We start from the raw sequence: 24,858 nt of genomic DNA, 5'->3' as shown, positions 1-24,858 counted from the left end.
CATCAGCAAGCTCCGGAAACCTATCGTCAGCACAGTAGTTATATCTAACAGCCCTGCATCCTATGCTTAACAGTTCACTAAGAGGATAGATCTTATGCTAAGTGCTCTTATCACAAAATAATAATAATGATACAGATGGGAGGGAACTTTGGGAGATGATGTGTATCTTTATGGCCTTGATGGTTTCACAACATACTTCTCCCCAAGTACAACTCCTCACATGTCAATTACGTCTCAACAAAAAGCTTTTTTAAAAATTACATACACACCCAAGGTTAAGTCAGTCGATTAAATTTTTTTTCTGTAAGTATTTTCCTGGGCATTTCCATGTTCTTTGGTAACCTTTATCAAACTAAAGAAATGTACATAAAATTTAAAAAAAAATGTTAAAAAATTAAAAAAATGTACATGTTAAAATGTGCATGCTTATGTATACCTTTTAAAAAGTAAAAGTTCTGTTAATATAAAGAAGGAAAATTTTAGCTTTTTCAGCTGGGGAAGTATTTCAAATGTGACTCATTTTCAAATTGAAAAAACTATTTATATAAACTGGATCAAGCAGTATCGAGATCATACAGAAAGCCAGCAAATAAACCACATGCTGACTTAGGGTTCTAGATTAAGGAGTTTCTCTGAACTCGTTACATTTTGAAAGGTGACCTTTGCACTTTAGCTCACATTTGGTATCTCTAAGCCATGTACATTTTCTGTTCGTCACCAAAATCTGTCAGTTTAAAAGAAAAAGCTCCTTCCTTTGAGAAATTTAAACTTATGATTCTGAACAAACTTCCAACAGGAATGTATTCCTTAAAAATTCATTAGAATGAATTTTTATTATTTTATTTTTTGGTCATAGCTAGCCAAAGGTGTTTTATTAATTCTTTCTTAGTATCTAGAATGAATTTTTAAAAGACATCATTTCAGGGAGTTTTTCAAAACCATGAATGGAGAATTTGTTAGAGACCTAGGATGGGAGCAAATATGAGCAAAGACGCATCGAGTAAGCAAGGAGGAAACATAACCAGCAGCAGCAAGGGGTCACTGCTTACTGCCAGGCTCTTCTCCAAGGGGTCGACAGGGACCCTCTAATTCTTACAACAAAATCATCAGCTAGGTAACTCCCATTTCCTCCTCTTTACAAACAGCAACACTGAGGTAGAGAGACATGAAATATGATTGATGTTACAAGGTAATTAAGAAATGGAAGAACTGCAAGTGCAAAAATTTGGACCAAAGGAAAAATAGAAAAATGAATTTTATTGTTGAAAAGATTCTGGGGACTATTTAGTCTAAATCTTGTATTTTAAATAGGCAAGATGTCTGGTCAAAAGGTAAATTTAAGGTCTGTCTCTTACACACACAGTTTGTGGCAGAGCTAGGAGAAGGCAATGGCACCCCACTCCAGTACTCTTGCCTGGAAAATCCCATGGACGGAGGAGCCTGGTAGGCTGCAGTCCATGAGGTCCCTAAGAGTTGGACACGACTGAGCGACTTCACTTTCACTTTTCACTTTAATGCATTGGGGAAGGAAATGGCAACCCACTCCAGTATTCTTGCCTGGAGAATCCCAGGGACGGGGGAACCTGGTGGGCTGCCATCTATGGGGTCGCACAGAGTTGGACATGACTGAAGCGACTTAGCAGCAGCAGCAGCAGCAGTGAAGAGTTACTTGTCAGGGCTAATTCAGGTAGGGCAGAGAGCCCTTCACAGCCATTCCCACCAGAGAGTGTGACTTACCAGTGACTTTAGAATAAAAGTAGGAATAAAAGCCTCAGATTTTATATATCCTAGTCTTAATTAGGGGCTTCCCTAGTGGCTCAGCAGTAAAGGATTTGCCTGCAATGCAGACAGGTTCAATCCCTAGGTTGGGAAGATCCCCTGGAGAAGGAAATGGTAACCCACTTCAGTATTCTTGCCTGGAGAATCCCATGGACAAAGAAGCCTGGCAGGCTACAGTCCATGGGGTCACAAGAGTCAGACATGACTTCTTAGCAATGAAACAATGGTCTTAACTCTGGTACAGAGCCTTATACCAGAATCTTCTAATGGATCATAAATCCTAAGCCATTTACTGCCATCAGTTTATCCTGTACTCAGGGGCTCGCAGGGTGGGCTTCTTGGTGGTAAGGTGTCCACAGCAAGTGGTACAAAACTCCTTCCATCCCCACTGCCTGCCTGGAAACTTCATTAGCAGCAATCATCACTCTCCTCTTACCTGCCCTCCTTCACATCCACAATCTCAAGACTTCCCAGAAAATAAAAACACATTCTCTTCTTAAAAGGGTTTAAAGAAACCCTTAATCTTGACCAAAAATCCTTCCCGTTATCAACAGTACAATGCAACACAATGCCCTTCCCCAGAGTCTATAGATATTTCTGCAAGGAATGCCACCAGATCCTAACCCTAAACTGATGTTTATCACAAGGCAAGCAAAATAATCCACTGAACCTTTAACATTAAGGAATTTCCCTGTATCCATAATAAAAGCAGACATTCCTTCTCTGTTGCATTTTAAATTCCCAAAAGTTCAAATATATACTGGGCACGAAAAGTGAAAGTGTTAGCTCCTCAGTCATGCCTAACTCTTTGCGACCCCATGGACTGTATCCCACCAGGCTTCTCTGTCCATGGGATTTTCCAGGCATGAATATTGGAGTGCCTAGCTAATCCCTTCTCCAGGGATCATCCTGACCCAGGGATCAAACCCAGGTCTCCTGCATTGCAGGCAGATTCTTTACCATCTGAGCCATCAGGTATAATCAGTAAGAAATAAAGACAAGAAATTTTCAATATTTTCCAGTTATACTAAATGAAACATATAAAAATTACATAAATTATGTAATATTAAATTGTTTATGTAAAAATGATTAGATATAGTAAGCTGTTGTTAAATTTTATAGTTTTTATGTGAGCGCACTGTGCTGTACATTTAAGTTTCCAAAATCCCTATGACTAAGAAATATAAGGACCACTTTATAAATTGTGACTCTTATGTTTAAGATTCCATGAGATCTTTTCCTAGAGCATCATCCATTCCTCCCCCTGTGAACCCAGAAGATGTTTCCCATCTGTATTCTCCTTTCAGCATTCTGTCCTGAATTTCTTGTATACTGCTACTGATAGTCTGCATTTATTTGTTCAAAAAACATTTCTTTGATACCCACAGCCTAAGCACTGTACTGGGTACTACTGATACAATGTGAATAAGGTCACCATAATTTGGAGCATGCTTCAAAAGCTCCTGTGTGAGTAAGGGAGCTTGTATCAGTTAAGGCAAGAAGCTAGCCCCTCCCTTTTTCTTGGTTTGGTTTTTTCCAGCTTAAAGTATAATCGACAAATTTGTAATATAAAGTATACAATGTGATGTTTTGATATATGTATACAGTGTGAAAGGATTCCCCCAATCAAGTTAATTAACATATTTAATTTACACATCTCACATTTACTTTTTTTTTTGGTGAGACTATTTAAGTTCTAGGAAATCTCAGTAACAGTACAGTGTTACCAACTATAGTCACATTATACATTATCCCCTTAGAACATCTTCTTTTTTTTTTTTCATATTTAGTTCTTTAAAAAAAATTTTTACAATGCTGTGTTGGTTTCTGCAGTACAACTCAAATCATCCATAACTAGGCATATATCCCCTTCCTTGTGAGCCTCCCTCCCCTCCCCTATCCCAGCCCTCTGGGTCTTATTCATCTTATAGCCGAAAGTTTGAACCCTTTACCAACCTCTCCCTATTTCCCACACTCCTCAGCCCCTGGCATCCACTTTTGTACTCTGTTCCTATGAACCTGAATTTTTCTTTTGATTCCACATATAACTGCTACCAGGCAGTCTTTGTCTCTGGCTGATTATTTCACTTAGCATAATACCCTCCAGATTCATCCACATTGTGTCAAATGTCAGAGTCTTGGTGGCTTTAACACAAAAGGAGTTTGTTTCTCGCTGACACGGGGTTGGGTGCAGATGTGCAGTAGAGAGATTCACAGGGGGTCACTCAAGGACCTAAGCTCCATGCGCCTGGTAGTCCCGCCACCCCTGCGGGCTCAGAGAAGGGGGCTGGGTCCTCTGCACCAAGTTGGCCAACTCAAGATGAGAAAGAGCACCCTTCTGGCAGGAGGCTTGGGAAACAAGTCCAGAGGCAGGAAGAACATCTCTTCTGCGCACTTTCCAGGACAAACTGAGGCCACGGCCACACCCAACTCCAAAGGAAGCTGGAAAATATAGTCTAGCTACGGACGCCCAAGAGGCAGAAGAAACAAATTATGAATGTGGAGTGTTCACTGCCACAGGAGCAAAGAAAATTCTACTGTGTTTAAGAAATAAATAGCTGATATAACAGAGAGGGCTGGGACTCAAGTGAGGTGAGCAAGGCTCTGACAGGAGACGCTGAAAGTCGCTCTCTCTCAGTCTCAGTACACTCTTTGGATCCATGTGTGGGCACCCCTCTTGCCTCACTGTATCCTGGCCCTGTTGGTTTAACTGCAGAAAATAGATAACCACGCTGTTTTAGAAACAGTTACTAGAAAGGAATTTGTCACGAAGAGGATGAGAAAAGAACTTGTTAGTCAGACCTAGCAAATGCAAGGTCCCAAGTCAGGAACCAGTTGATGGTGTCTGAGAAACAGGAAGAGTCCGACCAGACTGAGATAACAAACAGAGAGCTGGAGAAATAAAAAGTGACCAGCTCACACATAGACTTTCCAGCTGAGTCGAATTTGGGTTTTATTTCAAATACAACGGAAATGCACTGAAGCATTTCTATGGCAGAATCAGATGCTCCGACTTTTGTTTTACAAGCAATTGCTCCGACTGCCTGTGGTGAATGGATCACTGGGAGAGGAACTGGAAGGACACACGTGTGGTTCGGGAGAGAGATGGTGATAGCAAGTGGCATACCAAGATTGACAGTCTAACAAGCGGCAAAAGATACAGAAGAAGGATTCAAAATATACTGGAGCGGAGTAAAGAAATCATAAGCATTGCTGAGAAGAAAATAAAAGTGTATGCAACTAAGTGGATATTAATGTTATATGAAGCCAGGGGGAATGAAAGAAAATGTTTTGTCTATTCTAAATAGTGAGCTTCTTGAGAGTAAGGGAGATGTTTCTTTCTATTCTCAGTTGTAGGAATAATCCAACAAGATTTTTTAAAATTATTTTTTAATTGAAGGATAATTGCTTTATAGTATTGCCAACAAGACGTTTTTTAAAAATAGAGTATAGAAGGCTCAAGGCAGGGTGCACACCATCTCCCGTCTACAGAATAAGAATCAGTATCATATCCTGGAGAACAACTGGCAATAAGATCACAAGCTTCACCTTTCCATCTTGTGGTTAAGGGCATGGCTGAGTCAAAATCCCTAGACTGATGCCAGCTCTATTAGTGAGTGCTACACCTTTGGGCAAATTATTTCCTCCCCTGTTCCTCCAACTCTTCCTTTGTAAAATGGAGAGAAAAATAGAGCCTACCTCACAAGGTCATTTGAGGATTAAATAAGATGACATGCAGCATGAAGATCTGTGACTGGCACATAGTACGTGCTCGATAAATGCCATGGTTAAAGAATTGTTATATCTTATTCTGTGAATGACTCCCAAGGAAAAAAGATGCGGAAAAAGACGAACAAAGATGTTCACAGTAGCATTACTAACACAGAAAACTTAAGTTGTTTAACTGTCTAATTATAAGGAAATGTATTTTAAAATGTCATGATGGAATAGCATTGAAACATGTATGTTACCATATGTAAAACAGATGACCAATGCAAGTTCAGTGCATGAAGCAGGGCACCCAAAGCCGGTTCTCTGGGACAACCCAGAGGGATGGTGTGGGGAGGAAGGCAGGAGGGAGGTTCAGGATGGGGGACACATGTACACCTGTGGCTGATTCATGTCAATACAAGGCAAAACCACCATAATATTGTAAAGCAATTACCCTCCAATTAAAGTTAATTAATTTAAAAATAAATAAAATGTCATGATGAACAATGACTTATGAAATAAACATATCATTAAAATAATTACAATTGTGTACTTGATGTATTAAATTTGAAAACCTTTTATTTATGTACAAGGTGAGGAAATATCTTGAAGGAGAAAAATCAAAATGTTAAACAGTGATTACTGCTAAGTGGAAAGATGACTGGTAGCTTTGTTTTCCTTGTTGTTTTATTCTCTATTTTCCATATTTCCATTAAAAAATTAATGTTGGAACTATATCCATAATAAACTCTGCAGTTAGTGGTTTTTAAATGAATGACTTACATGAACATAGTATAAAGTCTTTACCACTTGCTTCCAAGACAAAACACCTAAATATCTCAACAAGATGGGGATTTCGTACCAAAATAAATTGCAAATCAAGTGAAGAAAATGGGACATGAACTACTGGCCCTAATTAGTGGATATAGCTCATTTTTTCCTGCTTTACACAGATTGAAGTGAAGCACCTTGCCAGTTCTGTTTCCCTGACTGTCAATATAACCAGTTTCTTCAGCTCATAACACTTTCTGTTCTCTTAACACTGTGAAGGCACTTTACTTCTAAGAAAACCACATACCTACCAAGTTGTCTTGCTAGCCACGCTCTAAATGTGTTTATATTTATATTCAAAAAACTTTTTAGCATGCTCATATCTACTCTTCCCAATAGACATTTGTGGGAGTAAATCTTCAATTTCACTAAATAAAATTAGGAAATGTAGATACTATAGTATTTTTCAACAGGTAATACAAAAATGATACCAATGGTAACTTAATTCGTAGCAACGAGGTAGGTTTTTAAATGGATAAAGGAAAGACTTCTGTAATTATCGAGAAATAGCTGCAGCTAATAAGTAGGAGGAATTGTTTTCCTACAACTTTTACTGCCACTTAAGTGCTGAAGACAATCTCTAGATCCTTCCTTCACATACCTTCAAGTTAAAGACTGCACAGCTAAAACTTAGCCGCCGATGGGCGTGGGGCGCCCATTCTAAGCGGCATGCAGCCATTCAGGGCAACCTTTGAGCAAACTTTAATCCTTCTCAGGTGACATTACTTCTATTCTACAATATCCAGTTGATCTCCTCAAATACTTTCCTTCCTCTCCTCCCTAAGCCTTCCAGCGAATGTTTAAGTAGCACAAAGTACTGTTTTTCTACCCAATGAGTGTCAGATTACACTAGGCTGATGCTACTGTATGTTCACTCACTACCTTCTCTGAAAGCTGTTAACAGAGAACATTATCAGGAGATGTCTAATAGAATTCAGGTTTGCAGAAGGCTTGCATTTCATTTCTGTTAGCAGAAGCCAAAAAAGAGGTGCTTTTTTTTTTTTAATGTCATCCAGCCCTAATGTTTCAAGTAAGCAGAAACTACTGGAAGACTTCACCTCCCCCATCCGACAGGCCATGGCTCTACACAAATCAAAGCTGACCCACTGGCCAGTCAAACAGGCATCGACTCCTTACTCTGAACATTACTCTGCAATTAAAGAGGAAGAATTAAGTACTGCCTGCTCTAAGAACTGTTTCATAGTTAACAAAATAACTATGGTTGAAAAGGAACAGTTCTTTCTATTGAATTTCACGCAATAATTGTGGAAGGAATAAAAGTAGAAAACAAACAAAAAAGCCATTTTACAACCCCTAAAGTAATTGATAATTCACACAAAGATCAATGGGAGAAACTATTACATGAAAAGTTAATAGGAACCTCAGTATGGAAGAATCGGGCTGTTACCACATGAAGCTACTGGTTAACCTTAGCATCACTAAGCATGGGATGTTGTGTGCTTCTGACATATTATAATATGAGGTCCACAGCAGCAGCTGTAAGCATTCTAGTCGAAAGAGTTGAGCCTGACTGTAATTAAACCTTCAAGGAGAACTTCTAGATTACAAAAACATGGCAGATAGAGGATGTCAAATTACCCCCACAAGGGAGCGAAAGGAAAAATTTGAAATGTCAGATGTTCTGTAGAAAACAGACCTGATCTTTTTGGTAAGTCAGTGATATGGAAAACTAAGTGGGAAGAAAGTACTGCTCTAGAATCAAAGGAACTTGAGGAACATACCAAGTACAGTGAGTGGGTGTTATGTCAATGCCGATTCATGCATATCAGCTGTATAAAGACATTGCCAGGGCAACTGATGAAGCTTGATGACATTCTGATTATGAGGTGTTACCAAGGAATAAGAAATTTAGTCAAGTACGTTAATAACATCATGGTTTGCTAAGAAAATGTTCGTATTTGTAAGAAATGCATACAGAAATAAGGTAAAACGGTGTAATATCTAAGATTTGCTTTATAACACAGCAATAAAAACTTAAGGATATGAAGAATAGATGAAACCAGTGTGATGAAATCTCAATGTTTGTTCAACCTGGGTGACAGGCAGTCATTATGCCACCCTCTCTGCTTTTGTGTATGTTTAAAACTTATCACATTCAAAATGTGAGAACATTTAAGTATGTTCCTCCTAGCCCTTTATCTAGAGCACACAAGTATGAACAGATCCAGCTCCCGTGTGTGTGCTCAGTTGCTTAGTCATGTTCCACTCTTTGCAGCTCCATGGACTGTAACCTACCAGGCTCCTCGATCCACGGGACTTCTCAGCCAAGAATACTGGAGTGGTTGCCACTTCCTGTTCCAGGGGATCTTCCCGACCCAGGGACTGAACCCTCATGTCTTGTGTCTCCTGCACTGGCAGGCAGGTTCTTTACCACTAGCACCACCTGGGAAGCTCCTACTCAAAGTACTCCTAGTACTCCTAGTACTCAAGTACTCCTAGATACTACTCAAAATCAGAGGGAACTAATTTAAGATACCTCTAATACCAGAAGCATGTTGACCATGTTGATACTTGAGTAATTGAAAACATTACTTCATAAAGGAGGCTAACAGCTCCTGGAGTTCTGTAAATTTCAAAAAGAAGGCAGTTGAAGAGAATTCTCAGGGTTTTTTTGGCTTCCCTGGTGGCTCAGAGGGAAAAGCATCTCTGTGCAATGCAGGAGACCTGGGTTCAATCCTTCGGTCAGGAAGACCCCCTGGAGAAGGAAATGACAACCCACTCCAGTATTCTTGCCTGGAGAATCCCATGGATGGAGGAGCCTGGTGGGCTACAGTCCAAGGGGTCACAAAGACTCAGACACAACTGAGCGACCTTTCACGTTCTTTCTCAGTTTTAGCTGAACAAGAAGTCAATTTGATTCATGTATTTATTTGAAAATGTAAATCAACACACTCAGATGGATTTATGCAATTTCATGGAATTTTAGCGGCAAAAAGGAATTTGCGGGTCCCATTTCAAAACCTATACACTTATAAACCATGTCTAAAGCATCCCCACGCCCAGGGCCACTGTGTGCACAAGTCCAGAGGTGTCATTAATATCACGCTTTACATGTAGTACACAGTCTACATACAGTGGTCTCAACTCTAGTTATTAATATTATACCTCTATTGCCAATACTTTATCTTTTAATACTCTTGTTATGGTATAATTAATAATACTTATTTCAGAGTTTTGAAAATGAGGATTTAAAGAACCTAAAAGGTCTGACACAGTTTAGGACCTATTGGTTGTGTGGTACTCGCTAAAATATATGCTGAAGCCATATACCTCAGTACCCGTGAATGTGAGTTTATTTTGAAATATTATCTTTGCGGCTGTAATTAAGAGAATATGGGGTATCCTCCAACATAAATGGTATTGTTGTAAGAAGAGATGAGAAACCAAACACAGAGGGATGACAGCCTTGTGAAGATGAAGGAAGTGATTGGAGTTAGGCCGCCGCAAACTAAGGAATATCTAAGGCTCCTAGAAGCCAGAAGAGGCAAGGAAGTGTCCTCCTCTGTTGTCTCAAAGTGGGCATAGACCTGCTGACACCTTAATACCGTGCTTCTAGCTTCTAGAACTGTAAGAAAATTAATTTTTGCTTTTTAAGTTACCTAGTTTGTGGTACTTTGCTACAGGAGCCCTAGGAAATCAATGCAGTATTATAACATGTGCTGCCAACTCTGAAAGTAGTGCCATCTAGAGGACACTGGTGTGCGCTGAGGACCTTCACCTACCTCGTTCTTTAATGTAGGTAAACATTTCTCTTAATGCAACCAACTCGTTTTTGCAACTATATCATTACTATACGCCACTGTCACCTCAGGATCAGTCAAAAATGAACGATAACCCCTTCTCTCCCACATCCTTTTCTTCCATAGTCGATTTCTTCAACTTAAGATCTAAACTCTGTATTTTTCTTGTTAAGATTTCATTCAGGGACTCCCTTGGTGGTCCAGTGGCTAAGACTCTGTGTTCCCAATGCAGGGGGCCCAGATTTGATCCCCTTCTCAGAGAACTAGATCCCACCTGCTGAACCTAAGTTGAGATCCTGCATGCCACAGCTAAAAGCTGAAGATCTCGAGTACCACAACTGAGACCTGATGGAGTCAAATTCACTAACTTTTTAAAAAAGATTTTATTCCTAAGTTCCTCCTGCTATTATTCCCAGCCATCAGGATCTTTTTGTAACCAACCAACATTTAATGTCCTCTTCAACTTCATATTATGCAAAACTGTGGTTGACATGTTATCTGTATTCAACCAAATCATTAAGAAAATATTGTTCCAAACAAGACTGAAGAGAGGTCCTTTATTGTAACAGTGTGTATCAATCCATTACTCACCACTCTGTCAAATGTAATTCAAGTAACATAATCTTAATATTGCATAATATGCATGCATTTCTGTGTTCCAAAAGAATTTTTAAGCCTAGTATGCTTTCATAAGTGCAAAGTAGTATGATTAATAAATTTTTTGTCAAATGCTTCTTTATCTTCCAGTCTAGTCACCCCATTAAAGAAAGCAAAGTATTGGTATGGTAAAACCCATGCTGGTTATAGCTGCATTGAAATCTGACTGTCTTACAATGAAATGTTCTCGAAACTGACATCATGGTCACGTACCAATTGAGAAATATCTTTTGCTTTTTGAGAATTCAGATTAAACTTCAACATGGATGATATTTATCATTGAAACTTAGAATCATAACTCAGAGGAATGAGATGCAGAATCTAAAGAATTTTGTTTAGTGTCCTCTATTTAGGAAGGACAGAGTTAGGTCTTATAATAATTTGAATCCAAATAATTGCCAGCACAAATTTCTATTTACACACCTCTTAGACATCACATGCATTACAAGTGTGCTCATCATGGCTCTTACAGTGTGAGTGGCCCTCCAACATTTCTCTATGCTCAGTACAGCCTCTGTTTTGACAACACCCTTAAAAGATATGCTCTACTGTTGGAGAAGGGCCATTTCCAATGATTCAGGGCATCAAGAAGGGGTCTTTTACATGAATGGATAGTTTCTTAAATATAACCCATACTCTTCCTCCCTGTGAGCCTCCTTCATTTTGCCTGAGTCCCAAAAGAATGAATCACATCCTTTTATTTAAATTACATTTGACAGAGTGGTAATGGATTGAAACACACTTTGCAGGAATGCTCTGGTATAGCCTCTACATGACACGCCCCAAGTCCTGGAAAGAACTGATCCTATTTCTGCTCTTTCCTCCTCTCTCTAGGTCCAGGCTCTCCCATTTCTTCAGAACTCCCTCAGAATTCAGCAACAACAACAAAAAAGATGACGACTCCAAGCTTGCCAAAGTCTTTAGAACAGTTATTTACATTGAGTCACTTTTGAGTCAAAATCACACTGAGATCACCCACAGCAGCTGCGAAGAACTAGTTACTTTCACTTCTACATAAGAACAATTAAATCGCACAAAATTCATAACTTTAAACAATCAATTTTCAAGGGACAATTGCCCAGCCCTAGATCAATTTTCAGGATAGTATTATTTAAAGAGGGGACAGAGAAATCTTTCATCATTGACAGATTCGGTCAAGAATCACATCAGTCACTACATGACTTACTGACCACCGGGAGTGGTGTGAATAGCTGCCCACGCTCCGCAGCCAAACTAACCTCAACCCACTAATCACGATTCTGGGAACCACCGCTGTCCACTATCAAACAACATTTGGTTTTTCAAATTAGTCTCCTAGCCCTAACAACTGGACTGCCAAGGAATTTCAAAAGCTAGCTTTTGGCTACAAGAAAAAGGCATTACAAAATGAAACAGATTACAAAAAGAAAAAATACAAATGGAAGGTGATCAGCAACAAGGGGACAGAATTAAGTTCTCTATCAGACTATTACATGAAGGAGAAAGAGAACTGAAAAAAAATTAAACTTTGGATTTTCAAGAGAAGGTCAGACAATTTTTACCATTTTCAAAGGGTTACAACGTGAGAGATCTGTTGAATGAAATGGGTCTCTACATAAAGACTACAGAATTTGACAAACAGTTGAGAAGTATTAACTTGAAGTTGTTTGGTCAACTCCAAATTTTACCAGCTGCTTACACTTTTAGGCTTGTAGATTATGGTAAACCTTCTTTTTAAAAAAATAAAAACTAATGTTTTCCAAAGTAGTTACAAAAGCTGTAATGCACTTCCAGGTTAACACAATCTCTATCTAGGCTTAATATCTGCCTCACAGTCATTAAAATTGTGAGGTTGGTTAAGTTTGCCTTTTGGTGAGAAGGTCTTGTCATAAGGAGTCTAGGGACCAAAACCAGACATTTCAGTAAAACTGAAAGCTCTCTTTATGATTCTTTTTCCCTTCCTCTCCATGAGGAAGTCAAGTTCTTCACAGCATCAGTCTTACTGGAAATTGTAGAACAGGTTTGCCACCTGAACCTACTGGACAGAGAGAGCAAGGCAAGCACAAAACCTAGAACAAAGCACGAGGAAAAGAATGCAAAGTGCGCCCTCTATCGGTCTATTTTAAAAGCTGGTGGCTGGTTGGATCGCTGAATCCATAGATAGGTTAAGAGACCAAGGCCATCAGAGTAGGAAAATTCTAAGTGGGGTGACCCAGCAGCAAAAATCTAGTAAAAGCATGCTTGGTCAGAAGTCAAGAGTGCTCTGCCTGGTTCTGACCGGTCTGTGAACTGGCAGCGTGATACATACAAATCCCATCAATGCCAGCACTGCACATCGTCAGCTGGAAAATTGCAACACTGATTTCTAAAACTTTATATTACTGTTTAGTTAACGAGATAAAAATTAGACCATACGAGAAGTTTTAACAGAGCCCCTTATTTTGTTTATTTTGTACTTTTATAAACTTTTTAGGGAATAGAGACAATATAACAACTATTGCCTTTGAGAAAGGGATTATTAGCCAAGTAATTACTTACTGCAATAAGTCTTGAGGTAGTGTTTCCAATGTGTCCTCATATTATGAAGTACACACATGGCAAATGGCTGGAAACCCACACACTGAAAATAAACTTTTAGGAAACAAATGTCTATGTGAATCTGAAGCAGCCAACGGGCATCATGCTCATTAATACAGTCTACTTCTATCTCTTTAACCAATGCTTCTTAACTTCTTTAAGGAAAGATAACCATGGCCACTTTAAGGCTGCAGTGAAAGCTCTAGAATCTCTCTTTACACTCAAAAAAAAAAAAAAAGAAAGAAAATATTTGGAGACTCACAAAATCCCTGGCCCCATCTCTGGACCCCAAGAAGCTTTGCTCAAAAGAAATGTGCAGAGCCAGTTGTTTTATAAGTGCTTTTAGTATCTTTCAGCAGGTAATGAAAAAATCAAATGGCTTTAATTGTAAAGGTTTTCCCCAAAATGACTAGATAAGGTGAAGAACTACCTAAATTATAGTTTCTTAAGAGTAAAAATAATACTTACTAGCTTTCCTCTAACCTTGATTGGCTATTCTGATCATATGATGGTTTCATGATATAAATGTGTATATGTATATATTATATATATACACATACACACACACCTACAACACACATATTTACATACAAATGCACAAGCACACCCTCAGAGACACATACATAATTGTTCTGGCTACTGCTGCTGCTGCTAAGTCGCTTCAGTCGTGTCCAACTCTGAGCAACCCCATAGACAGCAGCCCACCAGGCTCCCCCGTCCCTGGGATTCTCCAGGCAAGAACACTAGAGTGGGTTGCCATTTCCTTCTCCAATGCATGACAGTGAAAAGTGAAAGTGAAGTCGCTCAGTTGTGTCCAACTGTTAGTGACCCCATGGACTGCAGCCTACCAGGCTCCTCCGCCCACGGGATTTTCCATGCAAGAGTACTGGAGTGAGGTGCCATTGCCTTCTCTGGTTCTGGCTACTAGAGTACCGGAAATTAAAGTTCCTATAATTAATATTCAAGAATGAGGACTTAAAAAATTAGCAACACAAGCATGCAAGCTTTTACCAGATCACACTATAATCTTCAGTCAGTCAGTTCAGTCATTTCCGACTCTTTCTGACCCCATGGACTGCGGCACACCAGGCCTCCCTGACCTTTACTATCTCCTGGAGCTTGCTCAAACTCATGTCCATTGAATAGGTGATGCCATCCAACCCTCTCATCCTCTGTTGTCCCCTTCTCCTCCTGCTTTCAATCTTTCCCAGCATCAGGGTCTGTTACGGTCCTAAACCTCAGTTATTTCACCCCTCAGCCTTAAGTTCCTTAATGCCAGTTATGTTAGCATTATTGAGTTGCGGCAAGTTTAGAGGCTCAGTGAGACTCTGGGTCCAAAGAATATCTGAATGACTTCAAAGGTGATTTCTTTTTTTAAAATGAATGCTTATGTTTAAAGTGTACTTTGTTCAGGAAAAGTCAGTGAGTTCAGGAGGGCTGGGTTCTAGTTCTAGCTCTCTTCCACTTAACTATTGGTTTTTTAAATAACACATTTCAGTAAGCACCTCAGCTTCTTCATCAGTCAAGCCAGTCTCACCTCCTTCAAACGGCAGCAAAATGTCTGTGTTCTCCTGGTAGGCACTGGACAAAAACTGTGTAGTCTGTTCACAGCTACACCAAAACTTGTTGTAATACACACACGCACACACATGCACACACACACATCTGTCTCTCATAGGTATGTCTACATAGCTATATTAAAGTCATAAATATAAGATTGAATGTCTGCCTGCACTAATTTATGCTATTAATATGATTGCCTTTTAAGAAGATAAAAACTACTTTCTTTTTGGTCTAAATAATTATTCATACAGACCAAGAGTTTGGAAATGAAAATCCCTTTTGGCCCTTTCCTTAGAAGTATTTTTATTTATTTCTAATTTTTTTATTTGTTTTTATTTTTTGTTTGTTTTTCTAGAAGTACCTTTAGATACAGGTTACTCCCAGTTTCCCCTCCCCTGCCCCAACTCATCCTCTATCATCCACATAATAAACAGTTATAGGAGAACACACAAGGGCACTCGTGTATTCTGTGAAATGCTGAGGACCATCAGAGGCTTCAGAATAAGGCTAGACTGGGGACGCTTTCATATGTCAGCATCGCTTATCTTTAAACTCTAAAGAACAGTAAATAATGAAATTATATCTATTATCTAATTATTCATTCAAACTTCAACCATGTGCAAAGAACTTTGAATTTAAAAGAAAAATCATTTCTAATGCTGTTTGCAGCAACATGGACGGACCTAGAGATTGTCATACTGAGTGAAAAAGTCAGAGAAGGAGATACATTGCATGAAACCCCTGATATGTGGAATCTAAGAAGAAATGACACAAATTAACTTATAAAACAAAAAGATTCACAGACTTAGAGAACGAAGGTACAGTTTCTTGGGGGAAGGGACAGTTAGGGAGTCTGGGATGGACACGTACACACTGCTATACTTTCAATGGATAACCAACAAGGACCTACTGTAAAGCACAGGGAACTCTGCTCAATGTCATGTGGCAGCCTGGATGGTGGGGAGTTGGGGGAGAATGGACATGTGAATATGTACGGCTGAGTCCCTTCACTGTTCACCGGAAACTATCACAACACTGTTAATCAGCTATACCCAAGACAAAATAAAAAGGTGAAAGCTGACCCCCCAAAAAAGAAAAACATTTCTCATTAAGTCTTTAGCAGTATTTTAAGAGCAAACAACAAAGTCTCAATGACTTTTTTGTTCAGGCACAACTTGTGGAGGAAGCACTCTATTTGGCCTGGTTTGAGAAGTATGACACCACCCTTATGGCAGAAAGTGAAGAGGAACTAAAGAGCCTCTTGATGAAAGTGAAAGAGGAGAGTGAAAAAGTTGGCTTAAAGCTCAACATTCAGAAAACTAAGATCATGGCATCTGGTCCCATCACTTCATGGCAAATAGATGGGAAAACAGTGGGAACAGTGTCAGACTTTATTTTTTGGGGCTCCAAAATCACCTCATGTGAAGAGTTGACTCATTGAAAAAGACTCTGCTGCTGGGAGGGATTGGGGGCAGGAGGAGAAGGGGACGACAGAGGATGAGATGACTGGATGGCATCACCGACTCGATGGATGTGAGTTTGAGTGAACTCCGGGAGTTGGTGATGGACAGGGAGGCCTGGGCGTGCTGCAATTCATGGGGTCGCAAAGAGTCGGACATGACTGAATGATTGAACTGAACTGAAGATGAATGTTCTGCCCTAGAGGAGCTCCATATATAGAAAAGATGGCAAATACGGCAAAATAATCAGAATAAAGGTAAAATGAGAGTCCCATAGGAGTAGCATGAAAAGCTAAGCAAGCTTTTAGGGAAAATTCCAGGAAGGCTTCACAGAGGCAGTGACATTTTATTTAGCTGGGCACCACCGCATGCTCAACAACACAAAAGCATGAACACACAATGGTATGGTTGAAAACGAAATAATTTAGTATAGCTTGAGCGTACAGTACTTTCATGGTGGTGGAAGATTAGAAAAAGGCTGTGATCAGATGGTGGAGCGCCCTTGAATGTAAAGTGAAAGAAGCTGGGACTTATTCTTAGGTCAATATGGAGACCTGGGAGGTTTGAGGTTTATTAGCAAAGAAGTAACATGCTCAGATCTGTGGATCACATTGAGAAGAATTCAGTGTGGCAGCATTGTAAAGGATGGAGTGAGGAGGAAGTGGATGATGAGAGATGAGGAGTGAGTGAGAATCTGATCTAGGAAATACTTTTGGGGATGGAAAGTGTGGGGTAGATACAAGCAACATTTCTGATGCCTCCTACCAAGACTGAACAAACCAATAATAGAGACAACAGGCAAGCCAAAGACTGTAGTGAGGCTTCCAGCCTCAACACACAGAAACCCATGAACAGGAAAAGGGAACACAAGCAGAGGAACATATTTGGGAGAGCGCATAGAATGTGTTGTCAAGTTTAGTGTGCATGGAATGGAATCTATCCACATATGAGGGTGTGTGAAGTATCTATCCATGCGGCAGTAGCTGGGAAATCAGAAAGTAATATAACCTGAAGCTCAAAAAAATGGGGGATAGAGCTAAAGGACTTTACATGGAAAAAGCAGTTGAGCATACAGGGATGGATAAAATCCTCCAAGGGAAAGAAGAAAAGTAAGGAAATACCCGCATATTCCAGCTGTGAATAAGGAGACCAAAGAAGGAAAATGCACAGAATATGGGAGGCAAAACTGAGTGCCGTGTCACTAAGAAAAAAACAACCTTGGAAAGGAGTGATCATCCTAGTGACGGGAAGACCGGAACGACATAGGCAGGGTTGGCATTGAGGTGAGTATTGAGCATGGATGACCACTAAGAAAATCCTTCCCATAAAACAGAGGTAGAAGCCAGGTTGTGACAGATTGCAGAGTGAGTGAATGAAAGAGGATCATAAGGCAAGACAAGAGAAGGGCTGAAGTGAAGCAAAAGACTGGAAAGAAATATGAGAAAGAAGGAAATTTCAGGGCAAGAGGGATAGCAGCATGCTTGAAAAGAGGGCTACTCATACAGAAAGGTCCTAGAGGCGAGAAAGACAAGGGAGGGGTGGGCCTTGGAAAGAGTAAGAACACTGTGTCCTTACCCATTCCCTCTCCTAGTCCTTAACCCCTCACCACAGCTTTCTTCGGACCCCTGTCCTGCTCCTAAGAACAAGATGAAAAACGGGAAAGATGAGCAAAAGCCCTTTTTAGTTGCAAAAAGCCAACCATCCATGGTCATACTGTCCCCACTCCACACACACCTACATATACACACACATATAAGCATGTAATAGATATGCCTTCCCTATATGATTATATATTATTTATGTACTTTATTAATTAGTGCCTTCCATATGCATTCCAGCTCAAAATGTGAAAACTTACCAATATGACATGCAACACTCTTTATCTAATGGTCAACCCTTGACTGTGGCAGATTATGGAGGGGGAGGGGAACGAACATCACAACATTTTGAAAAAAGAATATTTTGAGCTTACTACCTCCTTTTAGCAGGGTGGTTCTGAAGTATTATGTCAAATGATTTGTCAGTCATCTATTTCCTGAACTTGCGAGGTGTAAGAGTGCTTATTTCCAGAAAAAAAAAAAAAAAGGTTCAAACGGCAGTCAGTTGGGAGAAAAGGAATAAAAAGTGGCCGGGACAATCTATAAACTGGCCAGTTAGTCTCCGAATACATCAAGAGGCGGCTGTTCATTAAGAAATTAGAAGTGTCATTTCCAACTTGTGATTTCTGCAAACATTGGATTCTACCCAGGCTGAATTTATAAACAGTTAACAAAGCCAGAATTAAGTGGAGGCCTGACGAAATGTCACCTATTCTTAATCACTTCCAAATTTCAGGAGCAGAGTAAGATGTTGGTTGGGACATGGCAACTTTCTAACCTCTGTGCATTGGTAAGATACTAGCCAGAAAAACTCAGAATTATGTTGAAAGAAAAGCCCATTAACAACAGAAGAAAAGAAAGAATGTATTTATGCTACAAAGTTAAACATCACACCGAGCGTTTCTGAAACACTCTGGAACTTAGAAAAGTAAGCATACAAAATGTATTTTGAAGCTTTTAAGAGTAGGTTAATATGTTCCATGTGCCATTTTTATTTTCAAAGAATACTGTGAGAAATAAGCTATCATTAAAAGTACTTGTGAAACTTGCAAATATCTCCACATCTTTTCATTCAATTTTTAAAAATACAAATTAATTTAGCGCTACAAGTTTTAAGAGAAAGCATGAGTCTTTTTATTTTTTAACCAAAGTTGCCAGAAACATACCACACTATTTGTGATAAACATTTGTTTCATGGAAGAAGCCAAGTCTAATCATAGGAAAATGCGCAGTTATGGAGGGAGAAGCTGAAGCTTCAGTAGGGAAAAGCCTATGGCAGGAAACACTTGTCATATCGCGCCCCCTACCATCAGACCACCAGAAACACAATTACATGTCTGGGAGCCTTGCTGCTTTTAAGAGTTTCATGAAGCAGTCTTCATAAATCCCTGGTAAATCTGTGACCGGTAAAAATCACTGGGACAAAAGATATATAAAACGAAATCACTACATACTAAACTCAAGAAGTCCTAGGAATACCATAAGAAAGTCATGATATCTATCCACCTTTCAGTAATTCAGCCTGAAATGTGACTTACAACCAACACCCCAAATAAAACAAATTGAATAACCCAGTTTACCATGCAAATAAATCATAAGAGGCCCAAGACAGATTCAGGTTATACGGGTTAACAGTAGCTAATAATGACTATATTTCAAAAGGGACTGGAGAGTGAGAGGGCCAATGAGTTATGACTGTTACCACGTAGACAAAACACGAGTTGTCAATCAGCTTTTCAAAACATTGGCATGTGTCTCCCCTCTATAAGAAATCCATCCACACTATTGTGTTTGTGCCTTACTTTCGAATATATTGCTGCCAGGCCCCAGCAGTCACTATCAAATGCATTTCTATTGTCTGGTTTTGTTTTCTAAATAAGCAGACAAAAGACTCGTAGGTGGCTAGTGTTGTTTATGATGGTCTCCCCTTAAGTTTTATCTGATATTCTAGTCTCTAATCCTCTGGCCATATTTTGAAATAAAGCATAGAGTTAAATGATACATTTGCTCTCTATTCTAAACTGGATGCAATTGATTTTAACTGACTAAATTATCTGATCTCTGCCAAGAATTTTATTTCATTAAGAAAATGATATTATAGAGCATCTGAGATCATAGAGCAGACTAAACATAATGCCAAAGGAGTTCTGAGAATGCTCCACAGTGAAGGTTTGATTATTTGCAGATGGAATATGAAAAAAAGGAAAAGAATCAGATCCCAGGCATTAGCCTAACCAATCCTGATATCACTGCTGCCGACATCACAGCACAAAGTCAAGAAAATAACTGGTCTTCTAAGCCAGAGCACCTTTTTTTTATGGTACTAATCACTTTTCTTCCTAGAAAGTAATACTTAGCTGCCACCATCCAAAACAAAGGGAAAAGGGGAAATGTTGGTACCACAATAGGCTCTAGCATGTCAACTGTCACTACTGACATGATTTGGCTAGTACTCAAGCATTCACCAAGGAACTAATTTAAATCAATCTCCTTTGGGAAGCCAATTGTTTGGTATGCGCAACAATTGGTGTATGATCAATCAGCGGACATGAGATCAATTAAAACCAGCTTAAGCCTGTGAAGAGGGACAATTCACACAACCTGAGTTAGATCTCTATTCATTTCAATACTCTCACAATGCAATCCTTAAGCTTTCTTGCAAAGCAGAAAAGCTACTATCACCCTACACTGACTAGCCAGCCCTTTAAGTAGTTCCACTTTTAATTAAAAACACAGTATGCCTTTTGTTGGCACAGATAGTGTGGTCACTTTTAAGGACCGAAGTTATTTTAGCCAGCAGCTTGAGATTTGGGAAGGGACATCTGTTAAGTGAAACACACACACTTTGATTTTTTTTTCCTTTACAACCTTACTAGTTTATATGTAGTTTGAAAGCATTTGAAATTTATTAAATTGAAAGGTTTGTCTGGCACAAGTTTCTACAGTGGCAAAAGCTGCACACTTTAGAATCGGGTTCCTGAAGGTCAGCACTTGGGGATGTAGCAGTAATTGCCTTGAGATTTTGCTAAAGCAGCTTTGAAACAAATAGGTTTTGCATCAGACCCTTAAGGAGGCATAGGCAGAACTTTGGAGATGGCACTGCAAATAAAAGCATGCAGTATCGCTTCTGGCCGCAGGGGTGCTGTAAAGCCATGCTCCACCAAAGAGCATCTATGTGTTAAGTTCTACTAGAGCAACAAGCTCGATTCCTCCCCATTCAACCACAATGCAACAAGCAGTGTGGATCAGAAAGACATCGCTGAATTAGCAAGTCATTTAATAAACAAGAATTTGGCAAGGGGTTTTAGCTCTTTCTGTATGTTGAATGCTAGTCTTTTCAATCAAATAGACTGTAACCTCTGTTTATAAGGAGGAGGGTGGGGGGAACCTCTCCAAACACTTTGACCACAGTGTAATCAAAACCTGCCAGCTCTACCAAGTGATACCTGGTAAGAAAATACTGGGGTGGAGAAAGGAAAAGGGAGGTGAAGGAGATGGAAAGGGACTTTTGCAAGACATAACAATATTAAACTTTCACAGCCTCTGGGAAGAAATTCCTCCCTAATGTATTTATTCAGAAAAACTTGTGAAGATAAGCATTTTCGAAATGTCAGAAATGAAAGACCAAGAGTAAGAGAACCGGGGGTTGGAGAAAGGGGTGTCCTTTTAAAGCACAGCTCCATGGTGTCAATTGCAAAGCGGAGGTGGCGGAAATCGCACACGACCAGCTGTCCTGGGCTCTGCCCTCAGGCCGGCCAACCTTCAGCCCCGCGTTTAGGTGAGAACAGCTTAACGACGTCCTAAAAAGCTTTGAAAAAATAAAGGCGCAAAAAGCTCTCTCCAAAATCTGGATGCAGGACTGGAGAGTCCATAAAACGAGTCAGAAACAACCCACATCACAGGTCGAGCGAGACGTTCACATCCCAGAAAAATCCAAATCTGTCAACCTCAGGACAAATTCTAACTGCGCAGAAGTCCAAATTGCTGGACCAAGATGGATAAATTCTGGGGAGCTGCTGTGAGGCAGTAGTGCAAGGTGAGCGTGTGTGTTGGCGGTGGGAGTGTTGTGGTTTGTATTTAAATCCTTCAGGAGACTTCATTGTGTTTAGCGGCCCTTCCCCTAAAATGAAGTTAGATTAGCTGCAGCCGCAGCAGGACTCAAAACACGGGCGCACTAAATCTTCGGGGAAGCTAGCTCTCTGAAACCGTTCTGGAGGTTTCCACTGGCCTTCCGGCAGCGCACATATGTGATGGAGAGGGAGGGGCGGCTAAAAAGCCACACGTGAGTGTCACCGAGGCCAGGAACCTCAGAAATAGCTGCTTGTGAGGGAAGTAAACGCAGAGGGCAAACTCGGGCCTGTCCCCAAAGTATCATTCTGCCAGCGAGCGTTCCCCCCAAAACAACCTGCGCACGAGCTGCTGTTCAGTGTACCAAGTTCAGTGAGTCCTTCCACCTCGTCTTAAGGTCCAGAGGAAGACAGTATTGCTCTTTTCCTGGAAATGCAGATCCTCCACAACGACTTGGTACTCCTCCCCAGCCCTCTCGCTCGTGCTTTCTGGCCCACGCGCGCGCGCAGACACAGACACAGCACAGATACACATACACACAGTTGTAGGTAGGCCGGTCGAAAACCATCTGGGGACAGGGTTTGGGGCGCACGTGGGTGGCGAAGGTAGAGAAAAATGAGAGCAGGGGAGATAGTTGAGAGGACTAAAAAGAGAAAAAGACAAAAAATAATAAGGAAAAAAAAGGATGCCAGATTAAAAAAAAGAGAGAGAGAGAGACCTATAGAGAAGAGTTCAGAAGTAGAAGCTCGACAGCTAACGTGGGTGCGGACCGCACCTCTCAGCCCGGAGCGCCCGCAGGAAGCCGGGCTCACCCGGCTCGCCGCGCCTCCTGAAGACAGAAAAGACCGAGCTCTCGGCAGCGCCCCGGGGCCCGGAAAGTGAGGAGCCCAAAGGCCGGGTGGAGGGCACGGCCCTGCCCACCTGAGCCCGGGGGCGAGTGCCGCCGCCGGCGCCCCCGACCCCACGCGGCTCCGGCAGAGTAGAACCCACCTCTCTTGCTGCGTCTCCATCGATTGCCTTGGCAGTGGCTGTAATCCATACAGTTCAGGATGATGAGGGCAAAGGAGAAAAGACGAAACTGCATCTGGGCGGTCGGGCTGGGGAGAGACGCCTCTCAAAGTAGGGAAACTGGAGGGCTCATCCGAGGAGCCGGCGCAGACCGCGCTGCTGGGGAAGACGCCGAGGGGGGAGCCTCCACTAGCCAGGGGGGCCGCGCGGGTCAGTTCGGCATCTCTCCGCCTTGAACCTGAGAGACGAGGAGGAAAAGCCGGGTGGAGAGAGGCCCAGGGAGGCAGCTGCCTTTTCACGCGTCCCAATTTAAGAAGGGAAGGGAGGGGGAAAGCGAACTCACTGCCTGGCGCGAGCCGCGGAGCGGCTTAACCCGGAGCGCACAGCTGCAGGCAACTTGGAGAGCAAGGTGATTACAATCAGTGAATTAGCAACCTCTGCGGACTTACAGGCTCCGACCCCGGGGAAGGGACGTTGCGCGGGCGCTTCGGGAAAAGAAAAGACCTCCACGGTCCCCGAGGGTGCAGGTTAAAGGCTCGCTCTTAGGTCCTCTGGCCCAGCAGTGGGGTACCCAGGCGCTGTGGCCACGGTGGCGGGCGCGGGTCGCCTACCGTGAGCACTCACGTCTCAGGCTGCGCGGCGTGCCTAGGCGCGGCGCTCCATCCCGGGATCGCTAAGCGAGACACCTCGCTAGCACGTGGGCTGGGGAAAAGTTTGCCGAGGCCCGCAGGGAGCGCGTGGCAGCTCTGGGGTACGGGCGGCCGCGGTGGGTTCGAAGCGCGCGGAGGTTCCTCCGGACTGACCGCGCCTAGCAGGAGCGCGGCTGGGCGGGCGGGACCGCAGCCTCTGGGATGCTGCGTCCCGGCCGGTGAGTGCGATCCTCAGGCGAGGGGCACGCCCGCTCTCACTCTCTGGATCCGTATCCAATTGTGCGGTTTCCAGAGCTCTCTCCACAGCCACTTTTCAGCTAAGGTTTCTCTCTTTCAAGCTGTGGGAGACAGAACGCTCCTGGGAGGGCGAAGGGATGGCGAGCGCACTTTCCGATGGAGATGCAGCAGGGCCCAGGCTTGGGATGCTTCTATAAGTAGGTGGTGCTGTGGTCCAAGGCAACTAAGTCAGGGCTGCCTTGGAGTTCCTGGGTCCTAAAGCCAGAATCTCTCGGGTTTCCCTGAGGTCCTAAAGAGCGCTTACAGCCTCCAGAGAGCCTACCCCCAGGCGAGACCCCTCTGCGCTTTCCTGGAGTAGGGAGCTAAACTGAAGAGTGGCTGAGATGGACGCGTACCCCTAGACTGTGCAAGCCCTACAGCCCAGCTGTCCTCACCCCCAGGGCGTCTGCTCTGGTGCTCCAGGGCCGGTTCCAACCTCAGCGCCGACCTTCCTGCGGGAAGACCTGACTGATGGCTTCTCCTAGACCTTCCTTTCCGAGCTCTGAGCCGGGACTGCTGTTTCTAAAGCGGAGTTTAAACCTGAGCCTCAGCCCGAAAGATGCCACACCTCTGATACTCTTACATTTACGTCTTGGCTTTGTTTTATAGGAAGACGTCTTAGTACAGCTGAATCTAAAACGCGTCCTCGGTTTAGGGAGGGAAAGGGGTGTTCCAATCCTTTGCTTATCCTTAGAAGTCTTTCTTGACTTTGTGTCTCCTCCAGAAAAACTTCCAAAAACCTTTGATCCCTTGCTTGCAGTACTCTAGAAATTAGGGCCTTGCTTCTTCGAAGAGAAGTTCAGTTCTTACTGAAACACTTCTTATTCATAATCCTCCTCCCTCCCCCACCCTCGCAGTCTCCTTAATTGAACTTTTAGGTGCCTTGAGTTTAGGGAATACTCTGTTTAACGAAGTGCTACATACTCTTGATGCTATTAGA

At 41.8% G+C, this 24,858-nt stretch overlaps 1 protein-coding gene across 1 annotated transcript in view; it reads right to left on the bottom strand.

Annotated features, from left to right (window-relative positions):
• RSPO2 (R-spondin 2) overlaps positions 1 to 24,179 on the bottom strand; it is a 172,576-nt gene extending 148,397 nt beyond the window's left edge. Inside the window, exon 1 of the mRNA XM_019974109.2 lies at positions 22,975 to 24,179. Within this exon, the coding sequence (XP_019829668.2) occupies positions 22,975 to 23,068 (94 nt within the window). The 5' untranslated portion in view covers positions 23,069 to 24,179. The remainder of the gene's footprint in view (positions 1 to 22,974) is intronic.
• Positions 24,180 to 24,858: the final 679 nt, after the last annotated feature.

The sequence above is a fragment of the Bos indicus genome, chromosome 14, assembly GCF_029378745.1.
Source record: "Bos indicus isolate NIAB-ARS_2022 breed Sahiwal x Tharparkar chromosome 14, NIAB-ARS_B.indTharparkar_mat_pri_1.0, whole genome shotgun sequence".
Classification (NCBI taxonomy): domain Eukaryota; kingdom Metazoa; phylum Chordata; class Mammalia; order Artiodactyla; family Bovidae; genus Bos; species Bos indicus.
The sequence above is the reverse complement of the archived record's forward strand: the minus strand, read 5'-3'. Positions and strand labels throughout refer to the sequence as shown.